This window comes from Tetrao urogallus, assembly GCF_951394365.1.
Source record: "Tetrao urogallus genome assembly, chromosome: 5".
Lineage (NCBI taxonomy): Eukaryota > Metazoa > Chordata > Aves > Galliformes > Phasianidae > Tetrao > Tetrao urogallus.
This window is the reverse complement of record NC_136818.1, coordinates 58,186,947-58,208,334: the sequence shown is the minus strand read 5'-3', so window position 1 is coordinate 58,208,334 and position 21,388 is coordinate 58,186,947. Positions and strand designations below refer to the sequence as shown.

The 21,388-nt window shown below is 39.2% G+C and overlaps 1 protein-coding gene across 1 annotated transcript in view; it reads left to right on the top strand.

Annotated features, from left to right (window-relative positions):
• The window catches only part of GFRA1 (GDNF family receptor alpha 1), a gene marked incomplete at both ends in the record, with an annotated part of 135,357 nt that overhangs the window by 67,974 nt on the left and 45,995 nt on the right, over positions 1-21,388 (top strand). The window contains one exon of the mRNA XM_079535528.1: positions 17,486-17,825. Coding sequence (XP_079391654.1) covers positions 17,486-17,825 — 340 coding nt within the window. The remainder of the gene's footprint in view (positions 1-17,485; positions 17,826-21,388) is intronic.

The following is a 21,388-nucleotide window of genomic DNA, read 5'->3' as shown; positions in this document are numbered from 1 at the left end:
AAGCACCTGTGCGATTGGCTAAAAGAAAGCATGAACATGTTGAACGTCATTTGATACAGTGCTGTGCTTCTTCTTCACAGCCTATTTTGCAGCATTTCATTTGTAGCAACCTTTACATAGGAGCTGAGCTTTTAGATCAGCAGTCCAATCAGTAGCTAGAGTTACAGATATTGTCCAGATAATTGGCTGAAGAAAGTTTGCAAAGTTGATACATTATTTTACTCTTAAAAAAAAAAAAAAAAGAAAAAGAAAAGAAAAAAAAAAAAAGTCAAAAATCACCTTAGTATTAGGAAGCAAATAAATAAGAAAATTTTGTGAAGGTTATGTTTCTGTTGAAACAGCTAATCTGTAGTTTTTTTTTTTTCCTGCAGTAGCTGCAATTCAGGCCATGCAGACCCACAGTAAATAGTGGATTATAATACATTGTGCTTCTTTCACTTTCCTTTTCCTCCTCTTACTGTTTCAGAAGCCTGTGGGATCCAACTGTGGGATCAAGATGGCTTAGTCTATCATAACATGGAGTGAATACCCTGCTATTGAGCTTATTTTAAGCTTTTACAAACTCTGAGGAGGTGGGAAATCTTCTAGGAGCTGTTCTAACATATTTAGCTCTATCCCAATACTTTAATATGCATTGAAAAGAATTACTGATTAGGAAGGGACAAACTGCTTCATCCAGCAGCCTTATCTCCATTGCTTAGAGCAGGGGTTCCATTATGTGCTTGAGATGCTGATTAGCTCTTCTAGTCCAGTTGTTTTCACATACTTTACTGAAGAGTTAAGAGAGACCCTAGTGTTATCTGTAATGCTTAACAAACTGTGTTTGTTAAGGATGGATGCTGTGAAAAAGTTCCTCACTGGACAGAATGCAAAGCACACCAGTCCTTTGCTTGCTGGATGTGAACTGTAGATCATGACCATCTTCACTTCAGTACCTGTAGGTCAGCTACCATCGTCACTCTGGGCAGACCAGCTACTTGTGTATTCAGTCGCACACGGAACAGAATACTAATACAATTTTTGGCCAACTTTCTTCCATTTCAGTCTATTTTCAGAGATTTATCAGAATGCTCCTACTTTTCTGCACTCTTCTGGTGACACAAAGACACCAGAAGTCTCTTATTAACTTCTCAGTAGGGGTGAATGTTTATTTCATTCTCCAGTGTAGGGGAAAAAAAAAAAAAAAAGAAAAAATAAAGGCCTTAGGGCTCACTTCTTGTGTCTGCTTATTCCTCAGTGGTCTCCATGTATTGGAGGGGAAAACAGAGATTACTGACTTTAGTAATTACTTCTCTCTACTTATAAAAGTTCATCTGAAAATATTCAGAATAACTTCGCAAGTAATTTAGGAAGGCAGTTCTAAGATATTTTGTCTCTAACTTATGGTGTGTTGCCACATGGCATGGCACAGAAAGTATTTATGGCTTATATTTCCTTTTTGGTTTTATGTTCAACTATTTATTGAATAGAAAACCATGAATAAATGTTAGGAAATGTTAGAGGTTTTTTTGTTTGTTTGTTCTCCTGATGGCCTGAAAATGCTCCAAATGTCTTGATGAAATTCTCTGTAGTGTATTTGAACGAGCTGAAGCTGTCATTAAACCATTAATAATTATCCTTGAGAACTTATAGAAGAAAGAGAAGGTCCCAAAGTACTGGGGAAAAACTAATAGTGCAGTAGTACTGCTTTTATTAAAAATAAATAAATATATATGTATAGCTATAACTATATACACAGACACACACACCATCAGTAAAATAAACCTAGTGGAAAGAGTGGCTCAGGGAATTACAATCTGGTTCCCAAAGTCAATGTGTAGAAAGATGATAGAACAGAGTATTAAAAAAAATTGATTTAAAATCATCCAGGGGATATAAGGTGATAAGGAGGGTCAGTGTGGATTCATTAAGAACAAATGTCAAAGCAGTCTGATATCCTCTGTGACAGGGTAATTGTCAATGGGTCTGATTTGTAGTATACGATGTTTAGGTTGGATATTAAGGAAATCTAACTTTAAGAATAACTGGATCTAATACTTTGGAGACTGTAGCATTCCCTGTAATGAGATATATGTAAAAATATTTTGCAGAGGATGGACTCATTTTGGTTTGCCACAGGAGGATGAACCAGGTAGCTGTTACAGTCCCTTCCAGGCTTGAATTCCTCTGGTCTTGTTAGGCCTTCACTGCACAATGCAGGCTTCACTTGCTCAGTAAAATATCTGATAAAGGGAATTTCCTGAATTTGCTTATTAGTGGAATGGAACTTAAAATGGGCTTTTTGCTCACATGAGTACATTCGTGTATGTATGTACACTGCAGTCTCAGGTAGAGAATTTTCATCTACTAGCTATTTTTCATGTTCAGTTATATATTTTTGCAGTGACTGATTACATGCAGTCCAGAGTATTATTTTCAAATATCCCTTTGTATCAGTAGACTTCTGTGTCCTTATGGAGCCTGTTGGATGACAGTGAGATGAGTACCACTGTGAGAGCTCTGGCTATGTGGATTGGATTACAGCATCATTTACTGGTTTAATCCATTTTTAACTGGATTATAAAAAAAGAAAAGCACCTCAGTTTCTACTTCATTTTGTCTAGCATTAGTACAGAAGGCCTCGAAATACAAATCTACTGTGTCGCAGTTTCCCACATGTGGGATTTCTGCTTTTGCATCCTTTATTTGTGCAAGAGCGCAGAAGCATGAACTTTATCCATTGTATACTGCTAAAATAAAACAAACAAGTTGTGCTTTAACCTTCATTGTTACAGCTTTCTCATATTACTCTTACAGAGTAATGAGTGGATGCACCCCATTTGGCTTAAAAATACAGATCTAAATCCAGTTAATTTGTGGATAAATATGGGTTTCTGCTATTGATATTTCTCAATCCACATGAAGCGGTTATATTAATACTGACACATTATTAATCAATAGGTACCTCTTTAAAAATACATCACTAAGACTAGCCAATTACCTTTAAGTATCTATCTAAGGCGACAGAGCAATCTGACTTACACTCATGGTCCATTAGAGAGTTCCAAACATTTTAATTATAAATATATCTTTTTTGGCAGTGAAACTTGAAAAGGAAATTAAAATTTCCAACCTCAATAAGCTAAAAAAAAACACCCCTAATTGTTCAGTTTTTCAATTTCTTTTCATTCCAAAATGTATAAAAATGTGCTTAATTCATCTTAGTCTTGTGAATTAAAACTAAATAATCTATGTGTTGTCCAATGCTATCTTGAAGATATTCTGCTCTGTAAGATGACAAAAGTAAATTGTAGAGACAGATCATGTCACTGAAGTATATAACTCAGGTTTTATAACAGTAATTAACTCTGTTGACTTTCAGAGAAATTGCATTATTTCATTCTCTACAAAAGAATAATCTGACCAAAGCATATAATCTACCTGTAAATTCTCAGAAATATTTTCTGTACTGAAGGAATATAGGCTGTAATTTTGGTACCTTTTTATACTTTGCTCAAAGATTAAATACCTATTTGAAATACAAAACCTCCTGTGACCATTTGTGGAGTTACAACTGATCCTTCTGCTTTAGGAATATGTTGGTTGAAGTAGAGTATTGCATTGTATTTTGCAACCAAATGAGAAACTCTATTTTCATTTGAGATGATCATACAGTTCTTTGTATAAATTTCTTTATTTAAATCATCTGTTTCCCCTCTGGCTCATGTCCCTTGACAATTATCCAGCATAAGCAATCTTCAGAGAATAGTGTGAGGTGTAGCCGATTGTCATGCAATGCAAGTGAAATCTTAAGGTGAACATTAGTCACTCTTTTAGACATGTTAGCTTGAAGTGGAAGCAGTCAATTATAGAGTAGAGGTTTTATGGCTACATTATTACCGTCATACTATTAGGTTTTCGGCAGTAGCATTCTGTTTGATCGATCTGTGCCAAGACATTGATGGATAGTTTTGTTCTTCAAATGTCAAATATGTGGAACTTTTGTATTTAATTTATTTACTTGTACACTATGGTACTGTGAATATTTCTCCTTTCCCCATCGTTTTAGCTTTAGCTGCTAATCACGAGTCATTTTATTTGAAGTTTTAGTGTTGATTTCAATAACATTCTCAATATTTTTTCCCTGTGTTTTTGGATTTCAGAATAAGATATGCTATTAGATATACATTTAGTTGTACGTGCAAAAGGATCACAGCTGTATCAGGGCCCCAGAGAGCAAGAGTTGCTGCTGATGTAGAAATATACATGCATACACCCCAAGTGCATGCTGTTATTTAACGTGTAGTGAATTTGGATGTTCCAGTCTCAGTGTGTTGTGCTTGTTTTGTGGGTTGAGGAGTTTTCCTCTTTACCATTTCATATCCCTTTCAGGCCACACAATAATTTTAGAACATTGCTAGCCTCAAGATGCATCTTTAATTAAGCTCACGGGCTTTCATCTTGCTACTACTTGTTTAATTAAACGTAGGCATTTGTAAGTATATTCAGAAGAAAAAAAAAACACTCTACTATGAAAACAATAGGTTTATGTGTGAACTCTTTTTTAGTTTTGATGAGATGATGATGTGTGTAAATGCACTTGGAAACAAACAGCGTATCTGCATAGGCTGCTGTTATTCTCCCATCTCCAACAGAACTGAGAAGAAAATCTGTCTCAGCCTGTTTACGAGGGATACAAGTTCTAAGCACTTGAACTGTCTGCCAGGATTTTTCTCAGTGCTACTGATTTCATTCCTCAAGGAAAAGAAAGTAGAAAAAATGGGAAATGGAAATTTGCCAAGGTTTTCTGCTCAGTCTAGTTATGCATCAGTATTTTCAAAGAGAAATAACCATGGTTCGCCCATCCTGAATGGCTTCAGTGACGCTGAGAAGATCAGAGGAACTGCCCCAAACTAAAGCCATGTTTTATGCAAGAAGATTCAGAGAGCTGTAGTCTATGTGTTGTTGTCTAGTGGCTGATGTACTCTGCTATATTCCAGAGGACTGGCATTTAACTACTGCTGTGCAAATATAGTACACTGTCGGTACAATTGCTGTCTCAGCAACATTGTACTGGCTGTAGGCCAAGAGAAGTGAATGTGATTAATATTGTTAATACAGGTGATTGGTGTTTCACAACCAGACATTGAAGTCAATGCAGTGTGAGTGTCCCAGCAGGAAGGGAGTAGTGATGTGGTCAGTCACAGTCTGAATTCCTGGCAGTAATAGTGCTTTTTGCCTGATCAGGAGTGTTAATGCTGGAAAAAAAAATACCGATTTTGGTAATTGTTGTAATTTTGGTTATATGCTCTTGCTTCATCCCTACTCTGAGTTTACCCAGTACCCCTTGAGCAGCATTATTGGTGCTGGATGGCTGTGATTCCCCACTCCAGATTGGGCTGCAGTACAGTAGTGCCTGTGTCTGTGCATGTGTGTGTATGGAGTGACTCTGAATAAATTAAGCTATTTAAATGTGAATGATGTTGTCATTCACCTCAGCCTCAGTCCTCATTCATTAGGAGGTTTTCTCTTTCACTTGTTTTTGCATTACTCCTAGGTACATTTTGCATTCATGCATTTGTAAACAAGTACATTAAATAAAAGCCCATGAATTTTACGTGTATTTTAAGGTAAACATGCAGTCAGGGAGAGTGTAAGCTGATGTCCAGTTTATGATAGCACATACTTAAATACTTAAGTTGATTTAAATGGGTCTAAAAGACAGGCTGAATTGGGGCATAAAACCTGAATCCAGAATTTATTGAACCTTGATCCAGAGTCTATTGAATAAAATGGAAGTTGAAGCACAGTGTTTTGTGGACTTTGGACCATACTCCATGTAACAGGGAGGCTGTAATTCAAAAAAAGAGACATGATTGCCATGAAGTTAAAGTCATTACATTTCCTGCTTTTTTTTTTTTTTTTTTTTTTTTCTTCCCCTCCAGGAAGAACTACATTGTTTACATATGGAAAAAATAGAAGCGTTAGAGATGTGTTAAAGATGGTAATGTTAAACCTGACTAGCTCAGGGAGAAACCTCAGCAGAGAACTGGGTGAAAATACGGAAGGCAAAACAGAAGGGAGCTGGGTGTCACACCCCCTATGTGGCGTAAATGGAAGTGAAAGGGACTCAGAGTAGACAGTAGGGAATGCTGTGGTCTAAATTATTAAATAACATAATGATTTCTAGTTAATAAACCCCCAGTTGCACGTAGGTAAGTGACGTACATCATACACAGCTGCCTTACCTTCACTTTGTACTGCTTTATCTTCTGCACACGCAGTGGGATAGTGACCATTATTAACATTATTAAATCTGTAAGTCAGTATCATTTAAGTTACTTATTTCCAAAGTATCCTATTTCCTCTGTTCCATTAAGTGCACCTGCCTCAGTGCACACTTCTTGATCACTGGCTTTTGAAGTATCAGCAATGAGTCTTAAGACCAAGGGAGCAGCAGCTCAGTGGTTGCAGCTTATGTAAGCTTCCTGAAGCTGATCCAGTGACCCCATGAACAGAGAGAGTTACCAGGGCTGCTGTCTTCCCATTGTGCTGCATTTATTTCTATTCAACAGGGTTGCATTGGGACCAACTGGTAGAGAAAAGAAGAGCAGCTGGTGGTGGATTAACGGGATGAGGTTATTGTTTGGTAGATAGGGCAGACAACTACCCCAAATGGTTTTCAGTAGCAACAGGGAAAGGCGGGTGAATCGGTGTCCCCGCAGCTGCTGTGACTTTTGCTTTTCACTGACTCTATTGCTCTCTCTGCTGCCATGATGGCAACCTTTGCCCCACCCCTACTGCTGCTGACTCTAATTGAGCATCTGCCCTGTTTCTGTTACTGCTGCTTTCACCAATAATATTGATGAGATTTTAGTCTCATCTTTTACTTGCCCTAGTGTACTTCTGTCATAATGCAGGGACATACGTGTCTACTGGATAGGAGTTGCAGGAGAGCTTTAGAGTGGGGTAGAGTTTTTTGCTTCTTGTGCCAGAGTCTTTTCCCAACTTTCCACTTTCCAGTGTTTCCTGATTTATCCCATCAGATACTGTTGTCAGATTCAATTCACAATCGCTTTTTCAGTCTTCTGTCCTCTCTTGTTTTTCTTTTCAAAAGAATAATACTGTAGAATAAGCAGGATTATTTTTCTACTAAGGTTTTATATACTTTGACTCCTTTTTTTCAGGTTATAGCCATCAGGAGCAAGCTGCTGTCATAGATAAGCTAATATATACTCCTGCAGTAGACAGTCAACGCGTGTAAACCATCCCTACCTACGCTGGTATTGCTTGAGGCTGGAGTAAGTTATGCTTCAGCAACCCTTGAATTAACAGGTTTTGTCTGTCTGTAGCAATCTCCTGAGTACAACTAGTAGTGGTAACTCTTGTGAATGGGATTTATTAGTAATTTCCATTTTATATCAAATCCAGGGATAAAGCAGAATAAATTTAGATACCTAGAAAACATGATTTATAAAGGAAGAATGAATAGTATGTCAAAAAAGTGCTTAAAAGAGTGAAGCAAAGGGAGGGTGATAGCCTTCAAGAAATTAAAAGCCATTACTAAGAGAGTAGAAGTAAAGTTGAGAAAGAAATAGTGGGATTGGGTTGCAAGAAGTGATAGGTTGATTAGATATCAGAAAAAAAGTTTAATGGGAAGTACTGGATAGCTATTTATAGAGGCTGTGCAGTTGCTGAAAAACAGGTTAGATCATAGATTAAGTGAATAGTTGAGGTAGCAAGAGACTTTTGAACGTCATCCCGATCCTACTCCAATTTCCATTTTCTGTGGAGTTCTTCTGTTCAAAGTATATTTTTCCAATTTAACTGTTAGGATAATGTCGGAGATTGTAAGGAAAGACATGCTGAAGTCAATAAGAATTGACACTGTCCATTGAACCAGTCATATAAACGTAGAAGACAGTCAGGCTTGATTTGTCTTTGGTAAATCTATGCTGACTGTTCTTAATCACCTTTCTTTCATGTGTCTTGAAGGAGGGCTTGTTCCTTAGTCATCCTCATAACTGAAATTAGGCTGATAAACCTGATAATTCTTGTATCTACGTGTTTGCCCTTGAATATATTTATGACATTAGCTTCTCTTTTAGGAGGAAGTTTTTCACTCAGAGGTTGGTGAAGCACTGGAACAGGTTGCCCAAGGAGGCTGTGGATGCCCCATCCCTGGAGGCATTCAAGGCCAGGCTGGATGTGGCTCTGGGCAGCCTGGTCTGATGGTTGGCGACCTGCACACAGCAGGGGGTTGAAACTAGATGATCACTGTGGTCCTTTTCAACCCAGGCCATTCTATGATTCGATGACTCTTTTGATTGCCAAGAGATGTGAGAAGGAGTTCAGCTTCATGGTGACATTGGCCTGGCCTTTCAGCACTTCAGTATGCATCCATTCCAGTCCTATGGATTTGGTTATGGTTAAGAAAGAATCAGTCAGGATTTATACATTTGTAGTTCAAATTGGAGGATTTTTCAGTCCTCTTCCCATTGCACCAAACAGCATTCATAATCCCATCTCTGACCATTTGGCTCACCTACTTCTCTTTTCATGTTGAGATAGCATGGTTTTGTATGTATTTTTTTTATGTATTCACATTGCCTATTTTAAGAGCTTTATTGCTTTTATGAAGAAAACAAAACTGAAATATACAGCTTTATTAACAAGATAATTCTTGGCATGTGGTGGAACACTAAAAAAAGGTGTTGGAGAATTTAAAAATATTGGGCCTCACAACCAACTGTATGCTTACGTTTTACGGCATATTTAATGGATAAAATTGAAATAGGACAAGCTATAGGAAAGAAATATTCAGGAGCTTAGTATTTTGTATGGTCAGTGTATAGTTATGTTACTGAAATGATATGTCTAAAAATTCCTGTCACTAATTTGAAATCCAATTTTAAAGTTTTTTTCTGAAAAATGTTTGGAAGTTTGGCTTGGGCCTTTGTGGAGGTTCGTTTCCTTTTAGTCGCTTTTCTTCTTCTATCAGACATATCTTTCCCATCACATTGAGCTTAGAAATCATTAAAAAAAAAAAAAGCCTTAAGTTAGACAAAAAATTTGCATTTTTTCTCATACTTACTAATAAATGTATATGTAAATTTCTTCTGAAATGAGACATGAAACCAAATAGCATTGAAGCATTTTGTATTCATATAAAGGAGTATCTATAAATGTGTCTGTGTGCATATACATATGAAAGATCTAGGCCATCTTTATGTAAGTATACAGTGGGCTTCCAGTGTGTATAATGGTAGGACTCTGATTTGGTGCACCAGTGTATAGAACACAAGACCTCATGGTGATTTTATCTTCAACAACAGGTAGAAAAAAAATATTTTATTTGGGGCCAAAAACCTTTCCTCATCTGAAATCTGTTATTATTTCAAGGTTCTGTGTTACAGCTGAAGGCATATCTGGCCCCTTCTTTTCAGTAGCTGGCAATACTTCAGGAAAAAAGCAGTTGTTAGTGAGCAGAGAGAGGATTTTGGAATTTCCTGCACTCCTGCTGTGTGGATTCAAATGCTAAGTTTAAATAATGGATGAACCTAAGATTATTATAATTGATCATTGTATGATTTATATGGAGTAATTATAACTAGGTTGAGAAAGAATTTTCAAAAGCTAGTTTCCTGGTAGCCAGAGCCATTAAATAACAGTGTGCTGCCAAAACAAAAATTAGGTGGGAACGTAGCCATGGAGTTCAGAATGTCTATCCTCCATCTGATTTATAACTCCCCCTATGATGACAATATCAGTGGTATTTTCTTATTAGGAGCAGTAAGAGCTGTTCAAATTGTTTTGCTTTCTAAACAGAGCTTTGCATTGTTTTAAGCTTGATCAAGCATGATAACTAGAAAACTGCAAAAATCTAATATATAACAAAACTAAAAGGTGTGAGAGGTTGAAAAGGTTAATTAAAAGTCTAATGATGGCATTTACTGAGACAGTCCAATTAATCACTTTATTCCAGCAGTCATGTGATACAGAAACCATTGCTGCAGATAACTGACTACCAGTCTGTGCATACGCTATGTTCATTCAAATCTGTTGGTTTTTGTTTTTTTTGTCCAAAAGGAGTGTTAGCTTTTGATTTTATTTATCTCAATGTGATTTTTAAATAGTAGCTAATGTTTACCCCTTAATCCTCACATAATACTGTTCATCTGCACTCACACTGAACAGTAAGGAAGCATTGCCCCCTTGGTACTTGTAGCCTTACAGCCCCGGGGGGGTTGCTCACAGCTTAATGGGATTGTAGGTATAGAAGAAACAAAGCACTGGAAATACATCATTATGTAATATGATCTCTCTGAAACAGTGTATATGACCAACAAAGTGAACTCTCAAGTGTCAACAAGCACATTTAAATGTAATTTTTACCACTTCAACTGGAAAAAGACAAAAAGAACCTTGAAGGATCAATTACAAGGGTCGTAACCTTGTATTATCTGATTTGCTATAATATTCACACAAGCTTTATTGGAAAGGAACATAAATTTGAAAAATAGTGAGATTAGAAAGGATTGCAGTGCTAGAGCAAAGAGCTAGAAGCTTTCTCCTGGCTTATTTTGCTAGGGCAGCACTTTAGAGGGAGCCCATTATAAGCAGGAGAATAGTAGTTATGTTAACACGGTAATTAATCAAGTCCGAGGAAAAGAGGAAACAAGTTGTGAATTCAATTCTGCAGTAATAAAAAGAAATGCTGAAAGTTACCCTGTAAATTGGCATGACTTTGGTAAACAGTCCCTCACTGTGTCTTGAGAACTGCACGCAGTAAATTACTTCTCATGGCAACCGTGTAGGTTTGAATATTTTCACAGTTTTATGCTGTATTTCTGCAAGTGCGAGTTCCTTCCAATTCTGTTAACTTACTATTAAGCTAATAATAAACTACTGAACGGTATAACATGAGAGCATTTGCAGTAACACAGTTCCACTGTGAATGTTTCAAAGGGAAATTAATTAGAAGAACTCAGCTGAAACCGTGGCGATAGCTTTCCTCATCACAAAACCAGCCTCTGACTCGACACAGAGCATGAATTGTATATGGAATGGCTGCAGATCTCTGCTCCACAAAAGAAGTATATCCTGTATATGGCCCCAGTCACGTGTAATCCATCGTTAGTGATAGTGCAGCGCAGGTACATTAAGAAGACCTTTAGACTCTACAACTCTTTAGTGTAGAATTGAAATCCTTGGTGCAGTAATGTAAGAAACAGTGTCTGGATCTGTTTCCAGCAGCCTCTGTTCAGCAGCCTGTGATTTTGTTCATGCATTTCTGCTTTCTACATGAGATGCTTTGGACAGAAGTAAAAGTAGCATTAAAGAACAAAATTCTTGAAACTTAGATTATTGAAAATTCAGAATAACTCCACTGAATAAAATTGATTTAAGTATGCTGGCGTGAGTATAATGCGAAGCTGCCATCCACATGAAAAAAATAGGAATCCTGGCATAACCTTTCACTCATTTGTAGCAGAAAGAAAAGGTGATAGATCAGGATGTTTGTGTGAGTGAAGACAGAATTTAAGCAGGCAACCACAAGTTATTCATGCTGAGGAGCAGGGTTTTCCTCTCCCTCACAGCTCTCCTGGAACAAAATCTTGAATCAGTTCTTTATAGGCTTTCAGGACTTTCCTCTTTCATTAACAGTAGGTTGGAGTAAATGCACCTCTGCTAACCATTTGCGCTTTAGCCAGGAATTATCTGCTTCTTTCCAGAGAAGACAAGTACCAAAGGAGCTCTTCAGTCATTATTTCCCCTCCGTTTCACCAGCACATATCTGGCATAGGAGTTTTCTTTTGCGATCTTTATCATTGCACCAGGAAATGATCAACTAAAGGATTTAACTCTAAATAGACAAGAGTCCTGCTCAGTGTTAGAGCCCAGATCCACTGGTGAACTGGGACAATACAGAACAGCACACACAGCATGTGGCCCTTTTAGAATTAAATATCCAGGAATGGGCCAAGACATGGGTTTATGCATGCAAAAGTCAGGAGTCCCTGCTTCTGGGTGGTAGCTAACATTTCTGGTACAGTGCACAGAATCCTGTCCCTAGAGTGTTAAAGGTCAGATTGGATGGGACCCTGGGCAGCCTGGTCTAGTATTAAATGGGGAGGTTGCTGGCCCTGCATGTAGCAGGGGGTTGGAGATTCATGATCCTTGAGGTCCTTTCCAACCTGGGCTGTTCCATGATTCTGTGATCCTTGAAAAGTTAACAGGGCATTTTGTATAAAACAACATCGGCAACAACAAAATTGCACAGTAAATGTCTAGGTAGACAACAGGAAATACAGAAACTGTGATGTGTTGGAAGTCCTTGGACCTGAGGAGCTGGATTTGGAGCCTCGGGCAGCAGGTGCATCCATCTGTGCAGCAAGCAGCGTCTGCTCTTGGGAGCAGGCAGCTTACTGGGGGAACTGAACAGGACTCAGTCTGCTTTAACAGGGCACCTAGCAGAAGATGTCAGGGTGCTTTATTCATTGAGGCAGTGATCAGAGCAGTCTTTGAGGAAGCAGGAGGGCTGTGCTCTGTAGATTTTCATAGAGCCTTGGAGGAGAACCTGTGGGCTAGAAAGATGATGAATTGTGCTATAGAAAGGATTACTTTGTCTTTTTAAGGGATTAGATGAAAAGAATGCAAGCAGGATCACATCTCTGCAGCCTTGCAATTAAGGCAGTCATCTTCAGGGAGGGAGTCTGGGTTTCCAGTCATTGTATTTGTAAGAGAAGTAACTCTTGTGGGCACTGGCCAGAGCCAGCAATCTGTCTCCCAAGGAGAGCTCTTCCTCTGAGGCTGAAGCATCATGCTGTCTCTGGTGTTTGCAGAATGCGCTGTTTCCTGTGCACCTTTCTGAGAATACCCCAAAGTTAGGTGGTTTGAGAATATTTATGGGAAATGAGAAGAGTGGTTCTGATTATCTACGTGATGGATGGCAAGGTCTGCCAGATCCCGACTTATTATGCATCAGTGAACTCTCATAATAACAAAGTCTGGGTCTTTCTGAAGAAAGACTTTAGGCACAGCAGTTGTCCAGTGGCATGGTAGCTGAGTGATGAACACTTTGTAATTGTGTTTTGATTCACTCTAAGCTATGTTAATGCTCATGATCTCTGCAGGGGTTTGATTTGGGATTAGAAATAATTTGTCCATGAAAAGGACAGTTTATTTGAATCCAGTGAGACGCAGATAACAATATTGCCCATGTTTTGCTTATTTGTTTAATCTGCTTTTGTTACAAAGCCCAGGTGCTTTGGTGAACCCCATAGCAGTGCTCCCATTAAATTGGGATCAGGGTTCTCCTCCATATCCAGGTCAGGTTTTGGTTCCTCTGGGTGACATTCTGCATCTGCTTTAGAGTAGACCCATACCCATATGGTCACCTCTATCCCTTTGCAATCTTGTCTTCCATCACATTAACTTTTACTTCTCTCTTTACAGCACTCCCTTCTCTAAATATCCCAGAAAGCCTACTAATACTAATTACTTGCAAATAGTAATTGTAATTTTAAAAGCAACCTCAGTAAATAGCTTTTTATGTACTGTAAGAAAATTGAAAGCTATTTCTATTCTGCTGTTTAATATGAATGCTGTAGAACAAGTAATAGTCTTCCATCTTACATGTAACGGGGACATGAATAAGCTCCCAGTATCCTCTGAGAATCCCTTTGTGTGCAGTGTACCATGGGGTTGAGGAGAGAGCCAAAGGCTTAGTAGGTGCAGAACTGAAATAGAAATGGAAATGCAGGAAAGATGAAAGATCTTGAAAGAGAGCAAATCATAAGGAAGATCAGACAGGGCAGAGGAAGCCCTCTTTAAAAGTTTAGGAACATCTCTGGTTAAAAGCATTTGGCTTCTTTCTGTTGTTTTATACAGGTCTGCATGAGGGCTTGAGTTCAGAACTGCTGCAGTCACAGAAATGATGTGCCAGGGTAGGAAGTTTCAGGGGGCAAGAAATGTTGAAGTGGTTGCAGCTTGTACTATAATGCAGGGCCCATCATTAAAATATATCGGAAAACATCTCACCTTGTATGTGAATTTTCAAGGCACAGATGGCTGGGAAATGGTGGTCCACATGGGTGTAAGTTAGGATTTCTCAGCCCCTTGTTGCTGCCCCAGAGCTTCTGCGCTCGTTATACAGCAAGCTCTCACATAGGAGGACTGTTTGGGCATCCTTACTCGTTGTTTGTGGGCATCTGCTTTCCCACCCAAGCTCCTGGCTCTGGCTGTTGTGCTGTGACTCCTCCTTGCACTGCAGCAGGCTGGTGCCCTGAGCTGCTATTGCTAATGGCTCCGGTGATTTCTGGGATGAGCATTGCTGGCTGCATGTGCAGACCAGTGCCTCACGCACACCCATGTGGCACAAGGCATCACTTACAAGGCTGGAAGTGGCTTACCTGAGAGTCTGCAGAGATTTGGCAGGAGCTGAGAGCTGCGTGATTTGGCACAGATTTCCACAAAGGCAAAGCTGACCTGAGAGGGAGAAAACTCTTGGTGGGGAAATGCAGCAGGCAGGAAGCTTCACTTGTCCCAGGTTGTGGTCTGACTGCCTTCCATCCTTACCCAAATGCCCCAGGAGAGGAGGAACTGAAAAAAAGATCTTACACGGAATTTTCCCGAGGGACACTGGCAGGAAAAGAAGCTCTGGATTAGATCCATTAGCTCCTAACTTAGTCAGAACCTAGTGAGAGCCAAACTTCTGCCTGTCTTAATAATTTAAGCTTTTCAGAACAGAAGCTGGGTGAAATTTTGACTTTATATATTACTACTGTGTAAGTAATCCTCAGAAACATTCTCAATCCTGTTAACTGTTTGTAGCTACCACAGGATTTAAGAATAATCACACTCTACTTCTTCAATAAAAATAAAGCAGAAAAATGTGTTCTGGATGGTAAGTTGTGTTAAAACATGATTTAAAAGCATGGGAGAAGCTGGCACTAATGAGAAGTTTAGACAGTCTCATTTAATTCAAGTGCAGTTGGTGTAGATTTCTTATGTGCTTTGCATTAGTCTTGGTTATAAAAGATAGAAATAAACTGTATAATGTGATGATAAATACACTACAAACAATAGCTGGAGACATATGGATCAAAATAGAGGAAGCAAGTGGCAAGTTATAGCCAAGGGTAGTTAAAAACAAACAAAAAACAGAGAACATGATCAATGCTCAGAGTTCACACGGGAATGCAATTCTTGGATATAAGTTATATGAAAGATATGACTGAGCACTGCTGTTCTGTCTGAACACTTTGCCAGTAATTCAGCTTTCCTGCAAGGTAACATTCGCTGCTGTTGGTGCTTTCAGTGAATTTGGCTTATGCTCTATTTTTCTGAATGCTTCATTAACCTGTCCTTTCTGATTTCTGAGGTATTCATATTCACAGCACTTTTAAATTTTGTAGCAGCATTTGCTACTTAGTTCAACCTTTATTGGGAAATGTGTATATGATTATTAGTAATAAGTGCTTTATTACATCTTGGTTTTTTTTTTTATCTTTTTTTGTAAATAATGCTCTATAGTGTATTGCACGGTAAGTTGATGTCTGTTTGCATTGATATGCACCATCTAGAGCTCTTCCACAGAATCTGATTTTAAAGAGTGGAATTCAGCGGTTTGACTCCCAGGCACAAACAACCATGTAATTACTCTGCAATCACACAGTAATTAGCGTGTACTATTCATATATTGCATAATTATATGCCCTGCAGATTACATAGTAATTATATTTGTACCAAACATATAATTCTATATTCTGTATCACAGGAAAGAAACTTGGAGAGTTCATGGTTAATATTATAGTTATAAGTTAATACAATGCAATTATATAAAAAATCTTACAATCTTATCGGAGGGTTGTATTTGGATATCCCATCTCTTCTGCATCTGGTTTAACTTAAACTGGTAGACACTACTATAAGAAATTCTTGGCTGTTAATTTATAGTCAAATGTAGTATGTTTATAATGTAATGTGTGGAGATAAGCAGAAACGTACAGCTGCTTGTGCAGGAAGCTGGGTGTGGGAAGGATTGTTGAGAATATTAAATACTTAAATGACAAATGTATGAACACACTGAATGTAGTTAGAACGTGTTGTTAGAGTGAAAAACAAATGTTATGGATTTTCCTTAAGTGTTGGGTTGTTTCTGGCTGGCTGAGATGCATGGGATGGTAGCAGGTAATTTATATACGCATAGTGGCATCCACGGCCATAATCTCAGGCACCACTGGTTCAAGGGAATGCAGCAGCTCTGTGCACTGTGGGACAGCAGCTTAGCTGTCCCATCCTTCTGGCCATGAGGAAAGAGAAGAAATTGGTGTCCTGGTCTGAGAATGGGGCAGAATGGTGGGAGAATGGAGAGGAATGGCATTGAGTTGTACCTTTGGCCATTCCTCCTAAAAGATTGATGCAATGTTTTTGATATTTTGTTCAGCTTGCAAATTCTGTAGCAGGGGAAAATTGATGCATCTTCTTGGTTCTGTGGCATTGGCATTCCCATTATCCAAAGCAACATTATGATTATTCTTAATTGAATTTTGCGCTCTAATGCCAGTTGCCTTCGTTTTCAAGCAAAGCATATGTTGGATTTTAATATGTGGATAATGTATTGCAAAATTAAATGTGTGATTATAATCTTTTATCTGAGTTTAATTTATTTTTCTCTAACTTATAGTGTGTGCATGTGCATGCATGTGTACAAGGGAAAGTGAATCCTGGTATTAAAATGTTTCTTTCACTGTGACTTGTTAATTCTGTGTCAGATTTAAAACTCACAGCTTCATAAAACTCAGTGTTCAGGTGGCACCTACAGATCTCATGAAAGTCTCTTGGTCAGAGCCCAGAGCTCACAGGCTTGGTGGGTTGCCTCAGAGCCCCTGGAATAGCGAGGCTCCACTGCTTGCCTTGTGCTTGTGCTGCTGTCTGTGTTGGCTACTTTTATACCTCAGAAACTGTGGTAGCAGGCATGTGGCTTTTACATTCTGCAGAGTACATAAATTACATTTAAATGTTGTTTCTTGATGTAGACACAGGATATCAGTTATACTGTTGAAGGAAAAAAAATAAGAGAGTAACTTTTTTCCAAACCCAGGCTTAAGAGTCCTGCTGAGTTCTTGTGCAATGGGCCACATGTATCCCTCCCAGTTTACCAGTATAATGGCATTTAAGTGAGGACAAGTCTTACCCAATTTCCATCCTGCATGTCAGCTGCAAAGAAGATGAAGTGCAGCCTCCTGGTGTAGTCGATCTCTCGCTAAGCCATCACCATTTGATGGTTGGACTAGATGAACTTATTGGTCTTTTCCAACTTCAGCGATTCTATGATTCTGCCCTTAGAAACATAAGCAATGGTCACAGGTTCTGGCACTGCACGTTTTGCATGTATCAAATATATAATCAGGATCTCATTAACACAATGAAATAAACACAAGCGTCAAAACACGATATGAATGTGACACGTTTCTTACTGCTGTTGTGTTGTTTTTTCTAGTGGAGCCAGTACTTTCAAAGGGGAACAACTGCTTGGATGCAGCAAAAGCTTGTAACCTAAATGATACCTGCAAGAGGTTCAGATCTGCTTACATAACCCCCTGCACCAGCAGCACGTCTAATGAAATCTGTAACAAGCGGAAGTGTCATAAGGCCCTCCGGCTATTTTTTGACAAAGTTCCCCCAAAGCACAGCTACGGGATGCTCTTCTGCTCCTGTCGAGACGTAGCCTGTACAGAAAGGAGGCGGCAGACTATTGTTCCTGTGTGTTCATATGAGGACAGGGAGAAACCAAACTGCCTGAATTTACAAGAATCCTGCAAGAAGAATTACATCTGCAGGTAAGATAGCACATGGCAGGGGAGTGATTAATGAGGTGCCAGAGAGAACTTCTTGGTACTGCTGGATTTGCCAGGAGTAAAGGTTAGAATGTCCACTAGGCAATAGGAGTTGGGGAAAGCAGCAAAAGTCTCTGACATCCTTAACAGAGTAACAAAAGCCTGCATCTGGTTACCGTGTGTGCCTTCTTCAAACTGCTCACAGCTATTCCCTCTCGTTATGGAAGAATCGTTAAATGCTTGGTTTAATTTTCACAGGTTTCTGTTGGAAACATTTTAATTAATTAGGTGTCTCTATGAAATGATATCTCAAAGTTATTTTTATGTCCCATTAGCGGCCAGGTGGAAATAGAATTATTCATTATAATGGGATTTATTGTCATTGTTACCTAGCCTGTAAGCTTGAATAACAGTGGATGCAAGCCACATGGTGGACTTTGTGTGTGGTCAGAATACACAGATTCCATGCAGGCTTTTTCTTCGTAGGAAGAAAAGGGGACTGCATCCCACTGTCTTTTCATTGCTATTTTAGGCTTGGAATTGTTTTCTCTGCCCTCTTCTGGCAAAAAGGCTGGGCTGATGTAACTGGAGGGTCATTGATTTAGTGACCCGATCCCCAGTCTCTTCCCCTGGTGAGCTCAGCACAGAGTGTTGCTTTGCCCGACAAACTGGCTCCTTCCGCTGTCAGCAACTTCTCTACAGGTTATCGCATGGTGCTTGCTCAGTGGCGTACAGATCCTCCTCTGCCCTTAGGAAATGCTTTACTCCTGCTTAGCATTGTGTATGTTTATATAAGAATGCTGTTCCAATGCTGTGTTTATGAAGTCGTGCCCAAGAATCTTAGTCATTTCTAATGTGTGCATTCTTTGTACGTAGTTCACCAAAGCCTTCAAATTAGCAAGTGAGGGAATAAACACTATTGTTAAATGTCAAGGACACCAAAGATATGTGCATACCTTAAATAAGTACTTTTATGTGTCTGATAAAATATTTACTTTGTTGTTTACGTATGAGCCCCCCTCCAGAGATCCTAAACCCGTGACCTGAGCACCACATGTGCCTGAGGTGCTGGCAGGGGAGGAGCAACAGAGCTCTGCTCTGCCCTATGGCTCAGGGATGGCAGGTGCCACTGCTGTGCTGACAGACTGGAGCAGCTTTATGTTGGGGCAGGATTTTCACTGCAGCCCAGTGAGGCACATTCAACACCTTGATGGCTATTGCAGTTTGTGAGAGCTGGATGCTGGTTCTGGAGTCAGAACCACTTGTTTTCCATTTCCACATTGTGTCATCAGTCTTTTTGTTTGCATAAATTGTTAGACCTAGATTGTCTTACTTAACACAGGCCCTGTTAAATAGCAGAGTTACAGCATCTTTGCTGAGCTTCCTGCCAAAATTCCAGTGTTATGGTACTAATGAGATGGGGAGAGGGTTTTATTGGGACACTTTTTCCTGTTTTTCAGGCTGTGCTCAGAAATTGCTTAGTTAAATGAATGCCATTACTTCTCTTATGACTGCGTTTTTCTTTGGTCAGCTTTAATCTAATGTTTTATCAGCAGCAAAGTTTTTAATAGCATTTTGTTTAATCTGACTTCATGAGCCTGGTGTCGTGCTTTCTCCATTTCAGCTGCAGAAAAAACCTTGGTAAAATGTCTGCTCCTGTTGCCCAGAGTTGCAGCCAATGCTGGGGTGGAAATGGATTTCTTTAGATTTTCTTCCTGTTGCTGCTTTTCTTTAAACTGCCAAATTAAAATGTTTGGACTCATGAGCGGGCAAACTCTGAGGGTCTGGGGCAGGGTCAGCAAAAAACAGCACTTGGTCCTGCACCTGGGGTGCAGCAAATGTTGCAGGATGCTGACAGTCATCCCCTATTAATGCCTTGTGGGCTGTTTGAATTGCTAGCACGGTTAGTTCCTTTCCTCTCTCCTGTCCAGGAAAGGGGAAATCAGCAGTAGAGTTATTCCATTTCATCCAAAACACAGTGAAAGGCATTTTCTTTGAATTGTTGTGCACTTAGAAGGAGGTGGTGTGGTTTGTTCCCAGTGATTTACAGGAAAACAGCGGCTTGGGCAGGAGAGGAAAGAAAGGGAAGTAGAGATGACATCCCCTCCTTGCTATTGAAAGTTTTGGCATTGATAAATATCAGTCTGCATAGTAATTCCAGACATGTTTAGAATAATTAAAAGCAGTAGTCACAAGACATATAATTCTACCTCCGTTAACTTCTTGTTCATTTTGAAATCAGAAAGAGTATCTAAATGAGAGAATAATTTGAGGCTGTGTTCTAACTACTGTGAAACCAAGGCATTTAGAAACTGTTATTTGCGTGCCTGTTACATGTACTGGAGCTTCTTCATAATGCCAAGTAAGACAAGGGGGGCATGTTCTGAAGCATTTCTGAAAGTACTCTCATGAGTGTTTTGCAAATGCTGGTCATTCAGAAATGAGAGCTCTGAATCTGTCCATATTACTTACAAAATATACTTGGGCCCATGCAAATATGTATTTCAACATTCAGTTTGGGATGCTTTTAAGAGCTTTGTTTTGGATGCACAGGATCACAGGGGTTGGAATGGACCTTGGGGATCATCCAATCCAACATGCTAAAGCATCGTTCCCTAGAGCAGGTTACACAAGAAAGCATCCAGGTCGATTTTGAATATCTTCAGAAAAGGAGACTCCACAACTGCTCTGTGCAGCCTGTTCCAGTGCTGTCACCCTCAAAGTAAAGATTTTTTTCCTCATGTTCATATGGAACGTCCTATGTCCCAGTGTGTCCCTGCTGCATCTTGTCCTGCTGCTGGGCACTCACTGGAAAAGCCTGGCCACTCCACTTCACTTCCACCCTTTAGTTATTGATAAGCATTGATCAGATCCTCTCTCAGTCTTCTCCGGGCTGAACAACCCCAGGTCTCTCAGCCTTTCCTCATAAGGGAGATGCTTCAGGCCCTTTGTCATCTTTGTGGCACTCCACTGGATTCTCTCTAGAAGTTCTCTGTCTTTCTTGAACTGAGGAGCCCAGAACCGCACACCGTAAATATCACTGAATCATAATGTCACTGGATCATAATCTCACCGAATCTGCTTTTGAAACAGAATTAAAACGAGTGAAGCAATTCAGCCAAACTGAGGCTACCACACGTTTATTCTTTTGTTTTCTCTTCTATTCATTTATCATCTGTTATATAATGTGAACTCTTAATCGAGGGGAAAAAAAGGGGCCAGAAAAGTCAGGAAATGCAAATAAGTTCTGACTTACATAAATAGTTCTAATTTTTCAACTTCATCAAAATACTGAATGGTTCATTTTCATTATCATTCTTATGCTTGCTTCTCCTCATATCCAAGTCCATATCCCATATTTGAAGCTTTCAGGCACACCTTTCATGTATACCTGTCAATTCTAACTGAAAAGAAAGAAAAAACAACTGAAAGAAAAAGAACAGAAAGAAGCCATTAGAATTCATTTTATTATGAATATAAACAAAACTTGTAAGGAAAGTCATTTAACTGTCAAAAACTTTACCCAGTTGTCCTGGAAAAGCTCAAACCCCTGAGAAGCTTCCTAT